The sequence below is a fragment of the Neopelma chrysocephalum genome, unplaced genomic scaffold, assembly GCF_003984885.1.
Source record: "Neopelma chrysocephalum unplaced genomic scaffold, ASM398488v2 Primary Assembly neopelma1_286, whole genome shotgun sequence".
NCBI lineage: Eukaryota > Metazoa > Chordata > Aves > Passeriformes > Pipridae > Neopelma > Neopelma chrysocephalum.
In genome coordinates, this window is record NW_020897948.1 from 1049733 (window position 1) to 1067744 (window position 18012).

The 18012-nt window shown below is 49.8% G+C and overlaps 2 protein-coding genes across 18 annotated transcripts in view; both read right to left on the bottom strand.

Moving 5' to 3' along the window:
• Positions 1-4773: 4773 nt before the first annotated feature.
• Positions 4774-11741, bottom strand: AAR2 (AAR2 splicing factor homolog). 2 transcript variants are annotated; one of them, XM_027704722.1, is made up of 4 exons: positions 10963-11741; positions 8679-8908; positions 6478-6543; positions 5751-5862 (listed from the first exon to the last, which is right to left on the bottom strand). In XM_027704722.1, exons 1-3 carry the CDS (start codon positions 11711-11713, stop codon positions 6517-6519), a joined length of 1008 nt encoding a protein of 335 aa, XP_027560523.1. In that variant the 5' UTR covers positions 11714-11741; the 3' UTR covers positions 5751-5862; positions 6478-6516. The 2 variants fall into 2 exon arrangements, with proteins under 2 accessions (XP_027560522.1, XP_027560523.1); XM_027704721.1 differs by lacking the exon at positions 6478-6543 and having other exon boundaries at positions 4774-5862.
• A 1489-nt stretch (positions 11742-13230) lies between these two features.
• EPB41L1 (erythrocyte membrane protein band 4.1 like 1) overlaps positions 13231-18012 on the bottom strand; it is a 68156-nt gene continuing 63374 nt past the window's right edge. For 15 of the 16 annotated variants that reach the window (XM_027704674.1, XM_027704672.1, XM_027704665.1 and 12 more), the window contains 2 exons: positions 17309-17425; positions 13231-14299 (listed from right to left, as the gene is read on the bottom strand). In XM_027704674.1, the coding sequence (XP_027560475.1) occupies positions 14270-14299; positions 17309-17425 (147 nt within the window). In that variant the 3' untranslated portion in view covers positions 13231-14269. Of the gene's footprint in view, positions 16205-17308; positions 17426-18012 lie in introns of all 16 variants that reach the window. The other variant, XM_027704664.1, reaches the window with a different exon arrangement.

Genomic DNA, 18012 nt, shown 5'->3' on the forward strand with positions numbered 1-18012 from the left:
CTCTTTGCTCGCTTCAGTGCAAAGAAGAATCCCAAATTCTGTCCTGTCAAAAGAAACACGTCTTGTTTCATGCAACATCCAATGCCTTCATGGCAAGGACAAACCCATGTCTGCTTCACTGCTGGAACGGGATGTCTTTTCCAAACCCAGTTTTTTTCAATAATAATATCCTTGATGTCCCTCTTTTCCAAACCTCAGAAGCCTCCTGTGAGCCCACAGCTACCCCTGGGTTAAGCCTTCCTGGACACCGTGGGCTTTTCCTCGCACTTTCAGCTGCTCCCCAGCTGAGGGAGAAATCAGGGATTTTTGAATATAAACCAATGACCAACTTCCTTTTATTTATTTATTTATTAATAAATTTAAGCTTGAAACTTGCCATCCATATTACAGCATTTCCCTTTATGCTGCCCTCCTCCTAATGAATGCAAGCGCAGCCATCAGAGCTGGGGACGAGAAGCAGCTTTTGCTTTGAAAAATCAACTCCTTCCAAAATAAATGTGGCTAAACCTGCCCTTGGGGGCAAAAAAGACTTAAAATTACTAAAACCTGTAGCACAGGGTAGAACCACCTCCCATTCTGGGGAACCCCACATATGCCCTGGCAATCACTGACCTCCAACTGCCAGCCCAGGGGGTTTGAGGAGCTCCAGGCTCCTGCCCCTCGTGTCCCCACTCCTTGCTCAACGCCTGCACTCTCCGCTATTCCTCCCAATACCATCTGAATTTCCTGAATTCAATGACTGTGAGATGTAACTTATACAGGCAGAGACAGTAAGTTAATTGGAGAGGGGCACTGCAGGAGCACTCCCAGCTGCTGGTACCTTCCTCTTACCAGGTCAGCCTTGCATGGCACCTGAGAGAGTGAATGAGCTGCAACTCCCCCGCAGAGGGGGAAAACATTCCAGTGGTAACACTTCAGGGATCTGAAATCTGGGCAACTTCTCAGCACTTCAGTTAAGCAACCTGTTTGATCCACGTGGGACACAGGAGTCACCGCCTGCAGCCAGGCCACTGAGGAGAGTGGCCTGGTGAGGATGCTCCTGGGGTGGAGGCATGAGAGAAGGGAACCCTCTTGTTGTGTCCTTCCCCCTCTTGCTTCTTGCCTGCCCAAAGCTGAGACCTGGCAGGTGCTGTAGCTCAGCCTTTTGGTTTCAAATCTGTGGAGCCCCTCAAGCTGCAGTGGCCAAGCGCCGCTGGAGCCTGTGGGCTCCGCTGGAAGTGGACAAGGTGCCAATCTGGCTGTGCTGCATCTGCAGGACATATTTCTGCTGCAGCTCTTTCCTCATGAACCCATAGACCCACCAAGGCACGGCAGGAGCTGGACCAGCACACCGAAAGCAGTGGCTCTGAGAGCCTGCTATATGGATTTTTCCTGCTATTGATTAACCCATTTGGAGTTTATTTGCATTGAGGCTGCATTGCATCTCATTTGCACTCTCCTAATGAGGCTCCTGCACAGTCAATGTCTCCTGTGCATTAACTACAGGCTCTAGCACAGCCCATGCTCTACGGAGCAACCCCCAATCCCTGCTCCAGCTCCACTCTGGGGCTTGTACACCAGTTGGGACAGACTCCGGCGCTCCCAAATGTGCCCCAGCCCACATCAGGACAGGAGATGCACAGTTTTAGAGGGGAGCAGAACTGGCTATGGAATAGCTGAGCACACTGGGAAGGAATGACCACTCACAACACATCCCTTTTACAGTAACAGGGCTGCAGAACACGCCACTGTCATAGCTGTTTGACAATAAACAGCAACTCCAGGGGAAGATGATTTCCTTTTTCAGAGAAAGGAATCAAGGCATTCCACTCCACCTTTTTCCATATTCCAAGAGCTCAGTGCCAGCCACTCCATCTGCAGCAGTGGGTATAGGCTATGTCCAGCTGCCAAAGCAGTAGCAGAAATAAATGTTGCTCCAAGTAAAGGAGTGTCTAAGAGACCCTGAAAAACCTCTACCTCCTGGTTATTGTTAGAGGCACAATGTTATTTCTGGATTAGAAAAATAAGGGTACAATAGTAACAAGCAACAAAAAAACCTAATAAAAGCAGAAAAAGACCTGAGCTGAACCGCAACGCTGAGAGACAGGGAGGGTTACCATGAGAAAACACTGAGCAAAGAATCAAAAATTCAACTCACCAATGAGCAGTAAAAGCGAAAGCCCCAATGAAGAATTGCTGGTTCAAATAACCATTAATCCTGGGCTCACTTCAGATTTAAAACTACAGCACTAACAAGCTACTGATCACTTTGTACACCTTCCCACCTGCCCTCTTGCACCTTTAGTTTGCATTTAGAGCACACGATGAACACTTCTGGGTGACATCTAATACCACACAAATTGGTGCTGTTAGAGGTCTGCAGGCATTGCTGCCACAAACTCAACCTGAGCTGCAGAACTACACTGTAGATGTTGTCCAGTGCCATGGTGGAGTTATTGGTGCCAATCCACCTGAAAGCAGACAGAAGTGGTCTGGCTGTTGCTTTGGCAGTGGGCAGGAGGCAGTGGAAATCACAAATGAAGCCACATGAACTATCAGAGCAAGATGTGCCATTTATCTTCCTAACAAAAAAAAGGGAGTAGTGCAATATTGGGACAGGAAGGCAGCTTCCCACAGCCTCAGGCAGCACATTCCTCATTTCTGAATTTGCAGGGTCGATGAAACAAGAAGCAACCCTCTGGAGAACACGGAGGCCCCACACTGGAAAACTATCCCTGAGACTGAAAACTCTGGTTTGTCCAACGTCACTGAGCCCGTGGGGACAGCGAAAAGGAATGGAAGAGCAGTTTTGTGGGTTGGATGCACTCACTCTGGGCTTTGCACAGGGAAAGCAGGGTGTAGTGCAGCTTTGGGGATGCCCAGTGGTCAGCTCATGCCACTGCTGGTTCCCAAGGGATCAGCCTCACCTGGGGCTGAGCAGGGCCCTTGCTCCAATCCAATTTGCAGTGAAGGCACTTGTCACAGGGCAGGAATGATGCCGATTTCCTCACTGGCACAGCTCTGGCAACTGGACAAGTTTCCACAGAAGCACAACACAGGGAAAGCTGTATGTCCTGACCTGAATTCAGTGCTGAAGCAAAGCTGCAAACACATCACAAATTACACTTCATTAGCTTGCAGCAAGGTGTAGTTACACACATCACAATCCCTCTTTTGCTTTCCGATAATGACACACCTCAGCTGGAGGAAGGGGCAGCATTATCATCACCAGAGCTGGCCTAAGGCTACAGAAGGGCAAGAAAATATCCCAATATTACATGTTGCCACTTGCCTTTTATAGCCTCCTTCCTGATGACTCCAACAGGAATAACTGCCCTCTTTTCCCTCCCAAATTTATAACCCCCCCTTGCAAACATCCAACAAGTTGCTTCCTATGTGCCTGCTTCCCTTTTCCCTCAAAGCATGCAACAGAGTCATGTAATGGAGTCGGATTCTGAACACCCCAACCTGCATTTAGCTGCTTCTGTGTCCTGTCCAACAGAGGGACAGTGTCCCCATGGCCTGGCTCTTCCCCACCTGTTTTGTGGTCTAATAAGAAATAATAATGAGAGATAATAAGAGATATAAGGGGGCTTATAAAAAGGAGGGACAGCAATGTTTTATATGGGCAGATAGAAATAGGACAAGGGGAAATGGTTTTAAACTGACAGAGGCCAGGATTAGATGGGATATTAGGAAGACATTCTTCCCTGTAAGGGTGGTGAGACCCTGGCACAGATTATCCAGAGATACTGTGGTTGTCCCTGCAAGTGTTCAAGGCCAGGTTGGATAGGGCTTGGAGCAACCTGGTCTAGCGGAAGGTGTCCCTGCCCATGGCAGGGGGTGGGATTGTATGGTCTGTAAGGTCCCTTCCAACCCAACCCATTCTGGGATTAGCTGTCCCTACTATCATCTAACAAAAAGAAAAAAAAAACCACAATGGAAGTACAATTATATTCTCTTTTCTCAGTTGCTAAAAGTGTAGTTCATCATGGAAACCTGACCGCTACAGTTAATTTTCAGTTAGTGGTTTTGAGATTTAACAAACACATACACAAATCATTGTCCAGCAAAGCAGTGGAGCATTGCCAGGCCACTGTGAGCACTGACACTGCCTGGCCAGCCCTGTGCAGCCACAGGGCACTGCTCCTCTCTCCCTTCCAGGCAGGCAGGGCCCCAGGCTCCCTGCTCCCTTCCCTACCGACATCAGGGATCTGTGTTCTGCTGCCAAGCACCAGAACCAGTCACTGGGGTGGTGCAAAGAGCCAACAAACCAAAAATGGCCTTGTCCATCAAATCTGGGAACAACTTGAAAGAGAGCTCTGTCTGTGGATCCAAACACAGAGCAAGGAGGCAGGGAAAGCACAGTCACACTGCCATGCAAAAGATCTCAAGATGTTAAGGACAAGAAAACATGGAAAAGAAGACTTAAGAACAAACTAGTGTAACTTGCCAAATTAGAGTAACCTCCCCATAGGGCCTGTGGTCAATCCAGAATCCATTTCAGACAGACCTGGACACCATAGGAATGGAGTGCAGAGCCCCTGCAGGAAGGAGGGAAAGGCCCCTAGCAGCAACGAGGGCTTCCAATGGCCCATCCCTGTGGGAATTTCCTGCTGATCTGGAAACACTTCATCACACACCTTCTTCCCAGAACACACTGAGCTTTTTGCCACACCTCTTCCACCCTTGGACGTCATAGATCATCTGCAGGGACACTGGACATCCCAATGAGGAAGGGAAGGCAGTGTCATTGTACTGTAAGCTTTGACTAAATAACCCCATTTATTCACATGTTTTCTGTAGACAAGGTTCTTTTGTGATTTATTTTGAACGACAAAAGACTAACAAAGAGCGTTATCCTGTTCAACATGCACACAGACAAATTCCTGAGAGAGTCTGACAGCCGAGGAAGTAACAACCGAGTGGTACAACTCTGTGCAGGTTTGCAGAAACAACGCACGCTTCTTACAGCCTGTGCCTGGGAACTGGGACAACGAAGACACTGTCACCAGGGAAAATATATAAGATTTCCAATTACAACAAAATAGAGGCTCCAGTTCATGTGGAAATCTGACCTTTAAATCTCGCTGGCTCTGTTCTTCAAGACCTGGGTGACTACAGTCCAATAACTATTTCTTGTCACAAAACTGTTCACTTTCTTTTACCTCAGGCAAAACAGAGCATCAGCAGTAAATACAAAAGGTTTTAACAGAATGGGAGGAATAAGATACCTCAGTGTTAGGGGTATGCAATGGGAGGAATTTTGCTGAGGCTTTGAGTCCTCTTCCACAACAGACAAATCACAGTGAGCAGCATGAGCATCTGACACAATAGTGAAACAGTAGTGGTCACACCCCTGTAACACGAGCCCAGTCAGCTGAGTGCAGGATGATCTTGGCAGTGTTAGATTTATGGCTGGACTTGATGATCTTAAAAGGTCTTTTTCAACTTAAATGATTCTTTGAATTTGTATTGAATTTGTATTCTATTAGGAGCTGTTGCAGAGGAGCTGGGGAAAAAACCAAGGTGTCCACGTGACAACTCTCAAACTCCTCCAATAACTCTGATCTCCTCGCAAAGTTCAGCATCCTCCCGTGTTCTACAGCAGAAAGAAGATTAGCTTCAGAAACTGCATTCAGGAAGCTGGCACAGCTGGAGAAGAGAAGGAATGAGTTATTTTTAAAGCTGTTTGCTGCCAAGGGAGCATTTGGCTCAGTCCACTTGCACACCCTCAGGCAGCTCCACCACAACAGGAGCACAGTCATCAGGCTCTGCCTCAAAGTCCCATTTAAACTTCTTCGTTAGGTGAGCTTTGAACTTTTCAGCCTTTTTCCTTAGAGTCTCATCAACAGCAGCACTGCACATGCAGGAAAAGAGCACCTAAAAGAAAGAGCAGAGGTCACAAAGAGCCCAGCTATGGCACCAGCTGGGCATCTCTTTCCTACAAGGACATCATCAACATTCCTGAGAGCACCAGGAAGAGTCAGGTTAGGCCACTGGCAAGGGATGCACCAACCTGAAACCACTCCTGCTTCGGGGCTAGCTAACCAAAGCCTACACCTCTGATTTCACAGCCCCAAGCCCATCCCATCCTGCCTTCACGACATTGAGTAGGTGCACTCAGGCAAGAACTCTGTTTGAAGCACGTATATGCATGTAATCGAATTTGTATTATGGAATTCTGAAATATGCTTAAGTGTGAGCTAAGGAAAATGTCTGAAATGTCCGAGCAGAAGGAATTAAAAAAAAAAGCATTATCAGTAGCCAATTTTCCAGCATGTGTCCAAAAGGTCAACAGGTAATTAATTGTACCCATTGTTTCCATGGTTAGAGATCTCTCAAAGTAATTTTGTAATATGGTATCACCAACACCTTAGATACAGAGGAAACTCAATAAAAAGACCTTGAAGGTAAGAGAGGAATGAGAGCCCTCTGGAAAAAGTCCGGTTATCCCCAGCACAGCCTTGAGGGCAGGGCACTGAAATCTGGACTAACCTCTCCCCTCCATCATCCAAGAACAAATGTATTAACATGTCACAGATTCACAGCTTCGGTTGGCACCTGGAAAGTATCTGTGTAAGATTAACAGGGCATTTAGCCCCAGAGCTCATCTCTCATCAACCTGCTTCTGGTCCTCTGCTAAGCTTGTGATCCAGAATTAATTTCCATAAGAAGAAATTTCTTCTAGGGAAAATGCAGCCTCATATTTGGGAGAGAGCTACTGACAGCTGGATAAAACACTGACAACAAGCAGCAAAGTTTGTTGCTTTGTGAATGATCATTTGTCTTTTCCTCGTTCATTGCACCGTGACGTTACCTCTTTCTAAAAGAACTTGTACACAGCAAGGCTGCTGTTAAAGAAAAAACATTGAAAGATTGTATTTCCCACTTCTCCTCAATGAACTGCACATTAAATTAGCTACTTGATCAAGATCTTTTTTTCTTTAAACATTGTTAGGGCTGCACAGTCAGTGGTGGTTGTGCTGTACTCTCCTCGCCTTGGATCAAACTCCAAAAATAAAAAGTTGCTGTATTCAGAGCTGAGCAGGAGCTCCACAGACAATACACTTCCCCACACATCTCTGTGCACCTGCCCACGCCCAGTTAACTCTGAGGGGTCTGTGCCAAGTGACTGGGTAAGGCAAGTCCCAGGGGTTCCCTGGCACTATTCCAGGGAAATCCCAGGAGAGTAGAGAAGCAGAGAACTTTGAGTGAGGAGAGGCTCACTTAGCAAGGCAAAGTTGTTCTTTGTCACTAGGAATTGATGACTCCTGCCAAGGCTTAAGGGTGGTCCCTTGTGCCAGCTTCTGCTGCTGAAGTAAAACACAGACTGATGGAACCCAGGGGCGGACAAGACTCAGGCAGCCAAAAAGGAAAGATAACCAGCAATAAGGGTGCTCCCCAAATTCCCCTCAGATAGAGAGAACAGCTGGGTGACATATTCTTTGTAGTACTGTAAGCTGACAATGCACAGAGTTGCTCTGAGTGTACTGCAAACAGGGCTGGGTTTTTCAGTCCTGTAATGTGACGGAAAAAATCTACCAAGAGAAATAAAATACAAATTAAAAAAGTGAGACTTGTAAAGAATCCAAATTCAAAAAAAATCACTTGATTAAAGCAATGTTTCCCATACCATTTTACCCAGCAAATTAAAACCAAACACCTCAACCCTCCCCAAATCTATAGCAAGAACTTGGGAGTTAAAAGGAGAGGAATGCACCTGCTTTCTGGGAAAGGAGAAGGCATCAAGCATCAAGCACTTGAAGCACTACTATCCCTAATTACTGCAGGGATTGTTTCCATTGCTGAACTTCATCAGTGTGTCTGGGTTTGGCTATTTTTTTTAAACTAAGTTTTGATTAGCCAATTGGCTGCACTGTCACAGTATGGTCACAGCCAGTGGGAGTAACTGGTTTCACTGGTGCTGAATCACATATTTGCCCCTGCCTGTCTCAGCAGAAGCAGCATTTGCTGCATGTTGGAATAATCATAAATTCCCTCTGGATAAGAACTTGACTACAGGAAATCTTCAGCTTTGCTTAAGGCTAACTGGAATGGAAAAGCTTCTAAAATACTATCACTGCCCCAAGCTCAAGCTTTGCTGCAGCTTCCCTGCATACTAAGAAAACCATTCAAGCTGCTCAAAAATCAGCATCATCAGTCCTTTATGCAAAAGTTTTTAGTGTTGGTTTGTTGGTTTTGTTTTTAAAGAATGAATGGCATTTGGGCAAAAATACACAGACAGACATCATCTTGCACTTGCTCAGCCTTTCTTGAAGCTGTTCAGCTCAATGTAGGCAAAGGTCTTAAAACCTTCTAGGACAAGTCTGCTGGTGCAGTCCAGTTGCATTAGATGTGCCAGTCCAGAACTCCAAACCCATGGCACTGTGGCACGTTGCTTCCAGCACTATTTGCAACATTTCCTCTCCCTGCCAAACTCAATTTTACACTGCATTAGGCTCTTCAAGGCATAATTTGAGCAGACCAAATGCTGAGATGAGAAGCAAATGGCATTTCTCAATGAATAACATAGGGAAAAAGTAAAAGAAAATCCTTGTGTGCTTAGACAGGCTCACTATCTCCCACACAGCTCAACAGCAGCTTGATTCCTTCTGCAGCTTTTCCCTAGATTTGGTCTGATGCCCTGTATGCCCTGCTTCCCACTCCTATATCTCAGGGGACAGTCACAAATGTACCTGTAACGTGCTGGTTAAAAAGTTGTCCTGGGAGACAATGTCCACAAAAAAATCTGCTGGGATTTCATTGAGCTGGTGATACAGCACAGAAATGAGATTGATGTAAAGGTCTTGGTACTTCCCTATGGCGTCTTCAGATCGGCACAGGATGTTCAGGAGTCTTTTCCAGTGCTCAAAGGCATCGTACACGTTCCCAATGAGGAAGCAAATGAAAGCAAACTGCAGCTCACCTGTGTGGATTCAGAAAACAAAACACACATAAGACAGATATCCAAGGTATGTGTCCTCCTCAAAGCTCTGTAAATGACTGATAAGTGCTGGTTTGACTTTTGCACATCCTGCCAGCAGTGATTAATACTCCAAACACTGACCATTTGCTGATGCTCTGCTCTTCAAAGCAGAATGGGGCAGGTCGCCTGTAACTGTGATTATCATCATTGTAGAGGGACTTCACAGGACTTTACAAACCCAAACAATGAGCCAGACCTTGCTGTTATTTTGTAAGCATTCAGTCCTCCTGAGCCTGGGTGTCCAGAGCCACATGGGACTGCAAACACCACTGCAGTGGAACACTGAGCAGCACATTCACGGATGTGTTTGCCTTGTTGAATTAAGACCCAGAGTCCATCTCACTGGCTGCTTGGCATCAGCTATTTTGCCACTCTTTCCTATGGTAACTCATTGTTTATTCTACAGTTGTCTTTGATAATTTTGAAAAAAGAATAAATTGTATAATATTAATATAGAAAAAACAGAAGGGAAAAACAAAGGCTTGTAGCTCAGTAGCCTCAGCTGTAAAGCTGAGGAGGGCTTCTCCCTCCATCCTACTACAGAACAAAACCGCACTCCAGGACCTCCACAGCTTCACTATTTATTTGCATCACAGGTTGTACAAAAGGCTGGGGAGTAGTTGAGCCCTGGGAGATGCAGCCCTGGCTGAGGGGGTTTCCACATTGCAGCACTGGCACAGCCCAGACGCTGCCATGGCAAGTCTCTGGCAGCACACGGAGCAAACACAGAGTACACATGCACACAGACAGCACACATGTCTGAGCTGCCACTGTGCCAGCCTGGTAGGGACCAGTCGCTGCACCGGGAACCACTGGTTGGGAGAACCGTACCCCCTCCCCACACATCAGGAACAAGGCCCCACTCAACACTCCCGGGACTCTGTAAGACCTGTCCTCAAGAGATTGACTTAACAGGCAAAGTGCCAGGCTGGTTCCAGATGACAGCCCTGTGACTGCTGCTTTTGACTTAACCTGAGGCAATCTGGGCTCCAAGAGCAGCACCCAGAAGCCAGAGGCAGGCTGAGAGCTCGTGACCTCCAGCATCACATCCTTACACCACAGAGTTGTAGAACAGAATCACAGAATCATCACTCGATGATCCTCAGAAGGATCATCGAGTCCAACTCCCACACCTGCACAGGACACCCCAACAATCCCACCATATGCCTGAGAGTCTTGTCCAAATACTCCTCAAGCTCTAAGGCCATGAGCACTGCCCTAGGGACCCTGTTCCAGTGCTCGACCACCCCTGGGGGAAGAATCTTTTCCTAATATCTAGCCTAAACCTCCCCTGACACAGCCCCAGCCATTCCCTCAGATCCTGTCACCGATCACAGAGAGCAGAGATTGATGCTGCCCCTCTGCCCCTTGCGAAGCTACAGACCCCAATGAAGTCTCTTCCCCAGGCAACTGGAACAGGCCCTGTTGCTGCTAAAAACTACACCAACTTCTGTCCTGCAACAAAGAGAGATGCCTCAGGGCACCAGAGAACAAGCACAGGGTTCATCCCAGAGCTCTCATTTCACAGTCACAGAATCACAGAATGGTTCAGGTTGGAAGGGAGCACAGTGGGGCATCTGGTCCAACCTCCCTGCTCAAGCAGGTTCATCCCAGAGCACATGGCACAGGATTGTGTCCAGATGGGTCTGGAATATCTCCAGTGAGGGAGACTCCACAACCTCTCTGGGCAATCTGTTCCAGTGTGCTGTCACTGCACAGGAAAGAAGTTCTTCCTCATATTCAGGTAGAACTTCCTAGGTATCAGTTTCTGCCTGTTGCTTCGCATCTTATTGCTGGGAACCACCGAGAAGGGCCTGGCTCCACCTTCTTGGCACTCCTTCAGACATTAACATACAATAATGAGGTCGCCTCTCAGTCGTCTGTTCTTGAGGCTGAAGAGGCCCAACTCCCTCAGCCTTCATGACTTTATACCCCCAAACGGGCTAATAACCCAAATAAGAGTATAAAGTAGAAGTGCCCCGGGCGGTGCTCACCGAGCAGCTCCAGCGGGCGGCCGGGATAGCGCTGCTCCATCACCCGCTCCAGGGCGTAGCTGAGGTCCATGCTGTGCCGGGTGATCTCCTCGGGAGTGGCCCCATCGGGGTACAGCTGCCTGGGCAGCTCGGTGAAGCGGATCTGGGTGCCGGCTCGGGGCCGCATGCGGGGCAGCCTCGCCAGCCCCTCGGCGTAGCTCTGGCACTCGGCCCCGAGCGGCGGCCGGTGCTGCCCGGCGCGGTCCCGCGTGTGCCGCCCCGCCGGCTCCAGCAGCACCTCCGCGAAGGCGCAGATCTCGCCGCTCTCGGGCTGCAGCTGCTCCGCCGCCGCCTCGCTGATGAAGGAGGTCAGCGAGACCCACTTCTTCAGCGTCTCGTACGGGTACGGGCCCAGGAAGGGGTCCAGCTCCCGCAGGCTCTCCCGGAGAGCCTCGCCCTCCCCGGGGGGCTCCGGCCGCACCGCCTCGCCCGCGGGGTCCCAGCGCAGCACCCGCACCTCGCGGCGCCGCAGGCTCAGGAAGCGGCCGGAGCGCGGCCCCGTGTCCCGCCCGCCGCCCGCCCTGCCCGCGCTGCAGTGCACGAAGTGCAGCCCCGGCGGGACCATCTTCACACCGCGGAACCGCGGCCCCACGGCCCACGCGCTATAGTCGATACCGAACTCGGTGCCCTCGGGCACGTCCAGCACTACCACGGCCGCACCCTCGAAGAAAAGCTGCCGGGCCAGCTCGGGGTCCGGCCGCTGGGCCGCCATGGCCGGGCGGGGCCGGGCCGGACGAGCCGCCCCCAGCCGCCGGAACCGGAGATGGAGCGGCCCTTCCCGGAAATCCGGGCCGGTGTTTCCGGGAAGGCGGTGGGAGGAGCACCAGGCCTCGCCCGACCCCCGGGCCGGAGCTCTCCGGGCGCTCAGTGGGGAGGTGTCCGGTGAGCAGGGGCGCATGTCCTCATGGGCGCCCCCGGCTCGGTCCCTGCCCCCCATCCATCCCTTTGCCCCGTTCCCCTGTCCCCCCGGCTCGGTCCTTGTCCCCGTCGTCCATCTCCCGGCTTGGATCCTGCCCCCCAGGCTCTGTCCCTGACCCCCCGCTCACCCCCAGCCCAGTCCCTGTCCCTCCGTTCACCCCTGGCTCGGTCCCTATCACTCCGTGTGTCCCTCGGCTCGGCTCCTAACCCCCCTGCCCGGTCCCTGTTCCCCCCCGCCCATCCCCAGCTCCCTTGCCCGGTGCTGTTCCACTTTGACCCCTTGACCATCCATGCCTGGCGGCTACTCCCCGCTGACCCGCTGACCCCAAAACGGGTCCCACTCCCCCAGCTGGCAGCCATTCCCCCTGTCCTCCCAGCCTTGCAGCGGGACGGACAGACAAGAGCCTGGGTCTGATGGACCAGGAGCCCCCACAAGACAGACACACGGGGACCCTTGCAGTGACACGCAGACCCCACAGCAGGACAGATCATCTGCAGCACCCTGTTGTCCCTCCCAGGATGACAGACGGACTCAGTGTCCCCCAGAGCAGGGCAGCTCACACTGCCTCTGCATTTTGAGCAGCCTCAAAAGCATCTTCGCTGCCCCACAGGACTGTATGAGGGTCAGCAGCCACAATTCCTGACCTGGTGGCACCTTTGTCTGCCCTCATAAGGCCTCACCTGCAGTGCTGCCTCCAGGTCTGGGGTCCTCAGCATAGAAGGAATGTGGAGTGATGGAGTGAGTCCAGAGGAGACTGTGGAGATGCTCCAAGGGCTGGAGCCCCTCTGCTCTGGAGACAGGCTGGGAGAGCTGGGGGGGGGTCACCTGGAGAAGAGAAGGCTCCAGGGAGACCTTAGAGCCCCTTCCAGGGCCTAAAAGGGCTGCAAGAGAGCTCGAAAGGGACTTTGGACAAGGGCCTGGAGGGACAGGACAAGGGGAATGGCTTCTGACTGACAGAGGGCAGAGTTAGATGGGATATTGGGAAGGAATTCTTTCCTGTGACAGTGGCGAGGCCCTGGCACAGGTTGCCCAGAGAAGCTGTGGCTGCCCCATCCCTGGAAGTGTCCAAGGCCAGGTTGAACGGGGCTTGGAGTGACCTGGGCTAGTGGAAGGTGTCCCTGCCCATGGCAGGGGTTTGAGCAAGACAAGCTTTAAGGTCCCTTCCAACCCAAACCATTTGAGGATTCTATGATTTTGTGATCTTCTCTTTAGACAGAGTTCTGTATTTCCATGTGCAGTGACCCCAGCTGCACGGTTCCCCTTCACTTCTCCATCCTCTGAGTAGGAAAGAGTTCACCAAGGCCCCAAGCTGATTTAGCATCAAACACATTTATTTCACTTTTATTGAATACAAGAACAGTGAGCACACACGCATACACCACCGAGCACTGAAAAGGAGTATGACCAAAGGGGGAGAGGGAGAACAAGGGAAGAGAAAAGGAGAGTTAGTGAAGGAACAACAGAGCATTGCAGTTGGTTGGTAAGGTGCTTCTCAAATAAAAATAAATATTATTATTGTTATTGTTATATTACTCATGCAATTGCAGGCCACGTTCAGAATGAATTTGCGGGATTGGATAAAAACAGGCACTCATGTCTCCCACCCCTTTCAACAGAAAGGCCCCTGGAAGAAAACAAGTGGTGACCAGCTATTAAAAACAGAGCGCAGTGATGGGTGGGCTTGAGCTGAGCATCAGAAAACCACACCTCACCCAGGGAACAAGCAGTGAGCTTTTTTCTTTCCTTTTCTTCCTTTTTTTTTAGAAAAGTTTTAGACACTGCCACCCATAAACATGCTGTGGGAGCCAGGGGCTGGGTTTGCTCACTGCAAACAGAACTCACTTCAGTCCAAGCGCACATGAAGTCTAACTGTGTAAGGCCTTTCACTTCCACAGGAACCTTTACTTTCCTGATTCTGCACAACGCCAAAAGCAAGTCTCGAGGGTCCCAGTGGCCCTGGGGGGGTTGTGGAGGTGTCCAAGGGCCATATCCAAGCTGGGTGGGCTCCTCCATGTCTGAAAGATGCTATGTGCTGCTGAACACCAGCACAGTGGGCAGACCACTGGCCCTCCAGCACCCCCTCACCCTCTGACAATGCCATTGGTGGTCATGGCTGGCTTGGGTGCATTGGAAAAACAACAGAGAGAAAAGTAGCCTTCGCAACTGCTTTAACTCTTTTTAGGTTGGGGGTCTGCTCTCTAAAGGTAGCTGAAGGCGCTTGGCTGGAAGCTGGGGAGACCCTCAAGAGCTGGCAGCCCTACCTGCTAGTGGTCGTGCCTTCCATGCTTGCAGGAGAAACCACTCTGCCAGGAGAACAGACTTCACAGGGACATCCTGGTGAGCAACCGGTCAGTGCAACTGCCAGGGAGCAGCTCCCACCTGGGATAGTGAAGGTGGTGAGCAGGGTCTGTCCATGGCATCCTCCAAGCTGTGGCAGGACCTGACAAAACATGTCTATTTCTGGGCATGGTCTGTGTGAGCGGTAGGAGACTAAAGGCAAAATGGTGCAGAATCATGGGCCCTTCTGTTTCTGTAGGAGCTAGAGACAATTTCAAGAAGGAAACCCATTTATTTCCTTTCCTTTCTGGTTTTGGTTTTGAGTCTACCCTAACTGCCTGGTTCACAGTGTACAGAGGCCTGGGCTTGGTCCATGGCCCCCTTCCAAAGGCAGCCGTGGGGGGAGTCTGTGGCCCGAGCTGGGCCGAGCTGGGAGCAGCTCCACTGACACCTCCTCAACACACGCCTGCTTATGCAGAGGGCCTGGGCTCCCCCATCCAGCCTGGGATGCTGCGGACGCTCTGCAGTGATGGACACAGTATGGTCCCTCCACTGCCCACTCCTAGGCGGGTCAGGGGAGGACTGCCACGGCCCTGCCATTGCCGTCCCCAGCCCAAGCACCTCGGGCAGCCCTTGCCATCACACCTCAGGTAGCAGGGCAGACAGGGCAGAAACAGCCCCTCTGCCTTTGACCCTACTACAAAGCTCAAGTAACTTCATTACTGGGATCCAGAAACAAAGCAAAACCACCCCCACCACTGGCATGGCTCAGTGGGCTGGAGGGGAGCGATGAACACAGTCCTGCTGATCCCATGGCTCCGGCTGGGGGCCAGGAGACAGTTCTGCCAACAGCTGTTGCAGCTGGAGCCTCAACCCCCTTCCTTACCCCTCCAAGTCACTGCTGCCCCTCCAAATCTAACCACCACACACTGCAGATCAGCTGGAGGGACATTCCTGTCCCTTGCCCTTTCATCTTCCCCCCCCAACTAGCAGCAGCTGAAACCTTCTCAGTTCTCTTCTTGCAGGACTCAGAGTCCCATGTGTGATCTAAGAGTCTCAAAATACACCAACCACAGTCAATCAAAGAGTTAATAATTTAAAAATGTTGGCATCATATTTACCAGCACTGTTGAATTATTTCAGCATTGTTCCCTCCCTCCCCCTTTGTTATATATAATAATATACATAACTGAAATGCACATCCATATGAAACCCCACAGGCTGCTCTTTAGAGATGAGAAACCATATACATATCATTTTCTTTGTTTGAAATGAAATCCATTCCTAAATACCTTCAGAGAACAAGAGGTTGGACAAGTGCACAGAGAAGATAAGGAAGGGAAGGGAAAGAGTTAACAGAACCCAAAAAAATGCAGAAGAACCAGCATGGAATGAGGAGAAGGGCAAAACGACACTTGTGAATTGGAAAATAACTCTGTGGTCATAAATTCAGTGTTTTTCTCTCTTCTTTCCAGAGGTGGGGAATAGGTTTGCTTCTGCTTGTGTTTTTTTATTTCAGTTTGCTTACTTCTTGCTTTGTTGCAAAGCAGTTTTCCTTTCCATTCAGTGTGCAACAAATGAACTCATGATTGTGTGTCCTTTAATGTAACATGCAAGATGGTGGCTTATTCTATTGTTACCGATATTATTGTTATTATTATTACTTTTTAAATCTTATTTGATCACCAATCCACGAAATTCTTCAATTTATCTGCAGTGGGTTGACTTTGTTTGTTGGTGGTGTTTTTTGCTATTCATTTCCAGCATATAGCAGCAGTGCAAGGATGCATTTTGTTTCCTGTTTATATATATATATATATGTATGTATGTATATATATATATAATATATTTGCTATTCCTTTTTAAAAAATTTTTGTCTCTTTGCCATGAACATTGCAGCCAGGATGTCTATGTCTTGCTGACAAATCCAGCATGAAGGCTCCTTCTCCCCTGTTCTCCAGGTTGGAATACAGATGTTGACTTTAAGGAACATGTTGGTCAAGATTCCTGTACAAGGCAGATGGAAAGGACCAGTCATGGAGTGCCAATCCATGGAGTGCAAATCCATGAAGGTTCCTCTCTGTATGAGGGCACTGAACAGTAACTGCAAACACTTGGGGCCACAGTTTGCACTTAATTAGCAGGAGCTCTGGTAATTAGCAGGCATTCAGTTACTGGGCTGGTGTTGGTGTATGGGGGTGATAAGGGGGAGTCACTGCTCCCTCACTTTAAGCCATTCAACTAAAACTGGGTGGCTCCTATGGGATGTGGGAGTGTCTGGGCTTGCTTGTCTGCACTGTGGGACAGGACATACAATTAGGCAGCTCTCCTGACCTTCTCAGCTGCATCGGAGCTCTTTGCTTTTCCAGGCTTAAAAGCTGCCAATCAAAATATTCATATGATAAAGAAACAGAAAATCCCGTTTCCAAGGAGCCTCTCCAAATGCACCTGCACCCTGGCTGCTGCCAGAGCCCCTCACAAAGTTTTTGGCAGTGAGGCTCCCTCTCCTCTCCACCACGCACCCCTGCCTCCCACTGCTCTGACATGGGGGTCTGGTGGCTGTGCCACCCCCGAGGAGCTGATGGAGGGTAATGGGGTCGGAGTGGAGGATTTCAAGTGGGGCAGGACTCCCCAAGCCCTGAAGAAAAGTGTCTGGGGCTGTGACAGCTTTGGGGCAAACCTCAGGTGCTACTGCCTACACCTGTGTGTGTAAAAACACAGCCTGGGGATCTGAACGGGACTAAAACCTCTTTTTTGGAAATGCTTGTCTGATACTTTGGATTGCTTTGCAGAACCTGTAGCCAAGTTTCTCAGCCCATCCAAAAAAGCTGCTGTGCCCTCTTTCCCTCCCTGCCCCAGGGGGACAAGCAGGTCCTTTTCTCTTTACACAGAAATGACTGTGAGCCCTGTGCTGAGCAGGAGAGCAAGGTGCCTTTTGGTGGAATGGCATCGCTTTGTAACCACAACCCGGTGGCCAGAGCCACCATGCCAAGAGCTGCCACTCTCAGTGCCGAGGGGCACCAACACCTGGGGCCTGTGGGGACCAGAGACATGTAAGCAGTTACCCTCCTTACCCAACAGATATAAATCACACCTGGCAGCTTCACTTACCTGAGGTTTCTTGTCCCTTTCCTCTGGAGAGGGATCTGTTTCTCTGTATACCACAGCTTTGGTTACCAGCATGTCAGGGTGCTGGAGTTTTGCCTCTTTGATTGCTAAAGCCAGTGCCTAGAAACCAGAAGGATTAAAGCATTTATACTCACTCCCCTGCAATCGGGTACCCTGACCGCAACCAGAAAGCAGCTGGAGCTGAGTGGGATCCCAGGGAGCTGAGTGGGATTCCAGGAGGATAAGGATGCAGGGGTTCAGAGCTGAACCCACAGCAGCCTGGCAGAAGAGGCTGGAGCCCAGCACTGATTGGGACCCCTCGTGCGCTGTCTTTCTCTTGCTGATTTTTCTGTAGAGACCTGCTTCATCCCAGGCTGGAAGCCTGGGCAAAGGAACAGCAGCGAAACACTAGAAAAATCTACAAGAATTATCAAATTTATTATTATAATTCTAAAAATTATTTTAGATCCTTTTAATTACTTTATAATTTTCTTCTTAAGCAACAAATCCCAAAAGGTTAGGCCACAGGAAAATGACCCCATGGCCCTAGAGATTTATGTCAGTCTCTGTTATTTCATCGTGAAAGTGTGTCACTTTTTGCTCCTCTCACAGAGGCATCACCTGGAGTGAGATTGTGGTGGAAGAAAGAAAACACCTGGGTTACTTTGGAGTATTTCAACAAAGAAAGGGCACCTGGAAATGTGTTT